This window comes from Myotis brandtii, unplaced genomic scaffold, assembly GCF_000412655.1.
Source record: "Myotis brandtii unplaced genomic scaffold, ASM41265v1 scaffold9, whole genome shotgun sequence".
In the NCBI taxonomy this organism is placed as follows: Eukaryota; Metazoa; Chordata; class Mammalia; order Chiroptera; family Vespertilionidae; genus Myotis; species Myotis brandtii.
In genome coordinates, this window is record NW_005371693.1 from 1,248,495 (window position 1) to 1,254,494 (window position 6,000).

At 43.0% G+C, this 6,000-nt stretch overlaps 1 protein-coding gene across 1 annotated transcript in view; it reads right to left on the reverse strand.

The window, feature by feature from the left end:
• Nucleotides 1–5,994, reverse strand: part of ITIH5 (inter-alpha-trypsin inhibitor heavy chain family, member 5) — an 83,786-nt gene extending 77,792 nt beyond the window's left edge. The window contains exon 1 of the mRNA XM_005885302.2: nt 5,881–5,994. Coding sequence (XP_005885364.1) covers nt 5,881–5,970 — 90 coding nt within the window. The 5' untranslated portion in view covers nt 5,971–5,994. The remainder of the gene's footprint in view (nt 1–5,880) is intronic.
• Between the last annotated feature and the right edge of the window lie 6 nt (nt 5,995–6,000).

Here is a 6,000-nt window from a genome sequence, read left to right on the forward strand (position 1 = left end):
TACTATGTTCTTGAGTGACCATGAGAGACTTTGTGATGAAGGTGTGGCTACAACTAGTTGTGTAGGATGTCTGTTGATGTGGGATGAAAGGGAAGGAAGAATTTAAGAGAATCAGGTTCAATACAGGAACTATGTGAAAAATGGTCAGTTTCAAAGATCTGCCACTGCCTCTTCAACTCATAGGAACCAAGTAGCATTCACTACCAGGAGGTAGAAGGGGGTTTGAAGATTTCCTTTACACAAGGAATGTAAATATAGAGTTTACAATCTCCCCCATCTAGCCCATCATTAGTTAGGCCAACCATAGGTCAAAAATAGCAGGCACTGCTTAAATGTTTATAAGTTGGTTAACAGAGATTTATTTTTTCCCCAAGATCCATCACAGTGTTGGATCACGAATGGAAGAGACGAGAAATATCCTGAAAAGTCCATAAATGGGAAAGAGCAGGGGAAGAGAGGAGAGCAGTGAAGCCTAATTCTACCTGTGGTGAAAGAGACTCTGAAAACACAGAGCATGTACATTGCCTTTCAGTGTGGATGCTCTAAAGACCCGGATTGACGGAGACATCAAGGCAAGATTCTCGCCCTCTACCTTTGTGTCACTGGGTCTGCAACACTAGGTACCATACAGAGCCAAGAGACGCTGCACTTGGCTCAGCCACATACCATCAAGTGACTGGTCATGCGTTCCTAGAAGATTCTGTACTAAGAATTCATCTACCAGTTGGCCCCAACTTCTGAGGGCATTCAAAAGTCCTGAAACCAAGACCCAGGAAGCCAGGAGTTGGTTGCCTCAGAGATGTGTTACAGGATCTGTCACAAAACCAAAGACTTCAGGTTGGAAAGGCACTGGAGGTGCCATCTACCACCTGGGCTGAGGACAGTTAGCCTGAGAAGACCCCCAGGTGGGTAATTCTGTATCACTTACACAAAAGTTTTCTTCCTTTGGAGTAATGTTGCTGCAGGTTGTTTAGCTATCAAGCATTTGCAATTTGGGGTGCCTAAAATCTCAGTAATGGAAGAACAAACTTCATTTGGGGGCTAAAATTCCAACAATTTCCAGGCAACTTAAAAAAAAAATCAATTAACCTTAGGCAAGTTGCTGGGTTTTTTGTGTGTGTGTTTTTTTTTGTGTTTTTTTTTTTGACTGTGAAAAACAAGGGACATGGACCTAGCTTGTAGGAAAATGAGAAGGTTCAGGACCCCCTGTCCTTCCTCAGAGAGCTCAAGTCTCCATCCCTTGGTCCCATCTTTTTAAATAGACTCTGCTGTTCCTTAGATACAAAAGTTTGCTGGACGCGGCTTGCGTGGCTCAGTGGTTGAGCGTCAACCTATGAACCAGGAGGTCATGGTTCAATTCCCGGTCAGGGCACATGCCTGAGTTGCAGGCTCAATCCCAGGAGGCAGCCGATAAATGATTCTCTCTCATCATTGATGTTTCCATCTCTCTCTCCCTCTCCCTTCCTCTCTGAAATCAATACAAATACATATATATATATATATTAAAGGTTTGCTGGACCCTCCCACTGTAAGCAAGACTGCTTAGTGGTTTTAGTGGTTGAGATCTAGGCTCTGGGAAGAGGGCTAGTTAGGAACAAGAAGTCACTACAAGTCATCACCTGATTCTCAGGACCCCCTGACCCCCCCCTCTACTTCCACCCTTTTCAGAGAAACAAGATATGCTGGTTTGGTAGTGAGCAGATCTCTGGAATCTGTCCCACAATATCCTCCTTCCCCATTCAACTCTACACCTTATTTCAACAATCCCACCCATGCACATAAAGAAGACATTACTGAGTGGTCTGGAGTTCACACAATCTTCTACTGACTTAATTTTCAAAAAGTTTTTAAAAAAAAAAAAAAAAAAAAACAGCCGAAACCGGTTTGGCTCAGTGGATAGAGCGTCAGCTTGCGGACTGAAAGGTCCCAGGTTCGATTCCGGTCAAGGGCATGTACCTTGGTTGTGGACACATCCCCAGTGGGAGATGTGCAGGAGGCAGCTGATCGATGTTTCTCTTTCATCGATGTTTCTAGCTCTCTATCTCTCTCCCTTCCTCTCTGTAAAAAATTCAATAAAATATATTTTAAAAAAACAAAAAGAAAAAGAAAAAAAAAACAGTTGTCTGGTTTTCTGTGTTTTCCCAAATGCAAAGAGGTTTGGTCCTGAGTGAGAGATTATGAAAAATTAAAACTCCAGAAATTCTTAATTCAGGGAATTAGAAATGTTTCACCCCAATCAATATGGTCCCACAAGCATATAATAAACACTATCTATTTGCCAACAACTGACTACAAATAAAAATTGCATTGAAACAAGTTACAGTAGGTTGTAAATATGAAAGTGGCTTGCTCTTTGGGGGAGTCACTGAGAGCTGCCTTTGGTATCAGCACAACTATGTTCTGCTCCTGGCTGTGCACACAGGAACTTGGGATGTCATTCCTCTGGCTGGATTTCCATGCTTCCCCTGGTTAAGTAGCACACTGACACTCTCCTTGGGGGGGACAGGGGCCTTAACCAGGCTGTAGATAAACACTAAAAACAGTGACTATGACTAAAGGCAAGTGCTTTGCCTGAATTCATTCATTTAATCCTCACAACAATCATAAGAGCAGAAGTAGGTTTACTATTTATATTTAATATTTTATTTAGAAGCTAATAAAATGGAATAAGTTTCAGGACCCCTCACTGGCACAGTCCCTCATCAGTAGGTGATACTTGTGGTGTTTGTCAGCTTGTCAGCTGTATCATTTGCTATGATTTACTTATCATCCTAAATAAATGTTCACTTTAGCACCTAATTTGTAGTCATACATTGATATTCTTTAAGAGGGCCCTGCAAATTGTGTAAACTTTACTCCTCTCTCAAAACCTATATCTACTCTTATCTATGGGTAAAAACTATTAACAACTCTGGCTTGCAGATGATGAAACTGAGGCTCAGAGAGGTTAAGTTTCTTGCCCAAGAACACACAGCCAGTTAGTGGTGGAATACAGATTTGAACACAGGCAGTCTGGCTCCACTTGGAATGCTCTTTAATCATATATTTAATTGCTTTTTATTATTTTTACATAGAGCTCCTAGCAAACTTTTTGGGACAGTATGGACCTTTAATAATTAATGATTATTATTTTATAAATTAAAAACTGCTTTTGTAATAACAGGAATGTAGCGTTATCCTTATTTAAAAAAACTATATCAATTTGAAACTTACAAAACAGGTAAATTTGGAGCAGGCTGATTTTAGACAAGAGACTTCTATTTTAATATTAATTTCTGAAGGAGTCTAAAAGCAGCATTATTCTAAGTGTGGTCCACAGATCACCAGCATCAGGATCATCTGGGCCCCACACAAACCTGAGGGATCTAAACTGATGGGAGTAGAGGCCTCAGAAATGTGAATTGAGTGTCTTTTTGCACACCAAAGTTTGAAAAACACTGCTCACAGTAGTCCTACTATGGGTAATATTCTTCACAGATGAGGTAGAGGGAAGCTAAGAAAGGAATCTGAATCCAATGTGTTTCTAGTAATACCTCCAAGTAAAGGTAAATGACAAATAAGAGAACTTCTTGGAGTGGGGTTTAAGGACAGATAAGTGACTCCAGCTTAATGTAAAGGACTGCTACGTTAGCCTGCTTGTAGAATGTGGCTGGCCTGGCTCATTGGTTGAGCGTCACCAATTTGTAGCAGGCTGATTTTATACAAGAGACTTCTTTTTTAATACTAATTTCTGAAAGAGTCTGAAAGCAGCATTATTCTAAGTGTGGTCCACAGATCACCAGCATTCAGTTACATAAGACAAATTAAATTTACATATAACTTTGAAGACCATAATTCTGAGAATAGAGCACAAACTACATTTTTAGGTACTGTTCTCAGTTTTAAGTATACTATTAGTTCTATCAACTTTCAAAATCCTTTTTATTAAGTCATTTCATCATCCACATTCTAGAGATGGGGAAATCAAAGCTCAGATGTTACCACTCAGAAAGTCTGATTCTGGAGCCTGTGCTCTTAAATCCTATATAACAATAAATAAATAACCAATAAATATTTTAGAAGAGTAGTGATAGAGAGGTAAAATTGCTAATTTTCACAGGACCCCATATCTTGGTGTGTGTTTTCTGAGTCATTATCAAGATGAATGAATAGGACCATGGCTTGAAGACAGCATGAAATCACTAAAACGGGCCAAACCCATGTTATTTTACGAGGGAGAGTTTAGAGTGGTAAAAGCCTACTTGGACTTGCAGATGTTAGAGCTTTAATCCCTCCTCCTAGTTCATAAACAGAAGCTTTGTTTCAGTTCTTCCCACACTCTCTTTCCTCCATCCTCCCAGAAAACATTTTAAGATCTTTACCCCAAATTCCTTTCCTCAGCACTTCAGCTGCCCAAGCCTACCAGCCAGCGCCAACATTAAGTTCTGACATTGTTCCAAGCACTTTAAGTCTGTCAGCTATTCAATCCTTACCACCCTATTCTTCCCTACATTTTACAGAATTGGAAATTGAGGCCCCAAGTAAGGTGCCTAGTGTCCCAGAGCGGGTAAGTGACAGGATCAGGAATCAAATCCAAGCAGCCTGGAACCAAGCCCACTCCATTAACCACTTACTAAAACATCACCATTTATTAAGTGCCCACTGTATACCTTTACACAGATCAGCAGCTGGATACTTTGGAGTATTCTCAAAAGGAGATCTACCCCCTGCTGTGGTCAACAGGAAAGAAAGGGGCAGAGGGGTTAAACCACTTGTCCAGGCCACACAACTATAAATGGCCAAGACCAGCCTTTCTCTCTGGAACCCAGCCTGCACTTTCCCCACTCCATGCACAGCCTCCAGGAAATTTTATGGGTTATTTCTCCTGACAACCCTACAAGAGAATGACCATTTCTCCCACTTTTCAGGAAGCACATCCATGAGGCAGAGTCCACGTGAACGTAATCATCTGATGTTTAGGCAGATTCCATCTGGATCTGCTCAGCAAACCAAGGTGCTAGAAAAGGGGGAGGAGGAATATGCCTACCTGTCTCTTTCTCCCATCATGGGAAAACATGCTTCTCACGAAACAACTTAAAACTTTAAGTGATATATGTGTAAACAGCTCCAGGAGGTGTAGATCTGCACTGTCTGCTTGAGACGGAGCCATTTCTCCTTAGAAGGTCTTTACACTGATACTCATGTGAACTTGTTTTATATTTTTTCAAAAAAGCTTTTCTGGTCATCAGTCACTATATTGAGGTTTCATGCTTGCCAAGTTGTATCCACCTGTGGGGTTAGGCCATTTAAACGCGAACCCTGGCAGATGCACAGAATATTAACCAGGAGACCTGAGGCCCTTTGGTTCCTGGTTCCCGGCCACCTGCTGGGATGTCGTGTTCTCCCGGTTTTCACATTGGAAAGCAGGGGCTTCCGGGAGTTTGAACTTTCCCTAGATTGGGCTTTCTCTCTGAACAGCTAGGAGCAACAGTAACAGCACACTACCCCACGGAGCCTCTTAAAGAAGATCCTTGTCATCCATTAACTTAGGATTCTGGCTCAGAAATGGCAACAAAAAACTAGCAGAAACCTGCGCAGATAACAGGAGCCAAGATTTGGTTCTGCAGGACCCTGAAGTCCCACGCACAGTTCTGCAGGAAACTTCGCCGTCCAGGCTCTTGCACAAGTCACCCTTAGATGGGGAAGCTCCCTCGCAGAAGGTTGGGGAACCGAGAAGAAAAGGGGGGGACAATGTGCCAGGATATGGGTGGTCCCTCCCTTCGTGGCGTCCAGGACTCGTCCAAGGAGCCTGTCCAGCGGCCACGCGCCCAAAGAAGGCAGTGGGAAGGGACAACAGCCAGCGCCCGGGGCCCTCCCTGGATCCCCCAGATTTCCACTTACTTGCTCCGAAGTGTCACCCCAGCTCCGCGCCTCTCCCAGCGACCCCGCACAGAGCGGCAGCCCCCAGCACAGCGCCAGCAGCAGGAGCATGGCGGCACTCGCCCGTGGGACTTGCGCGGG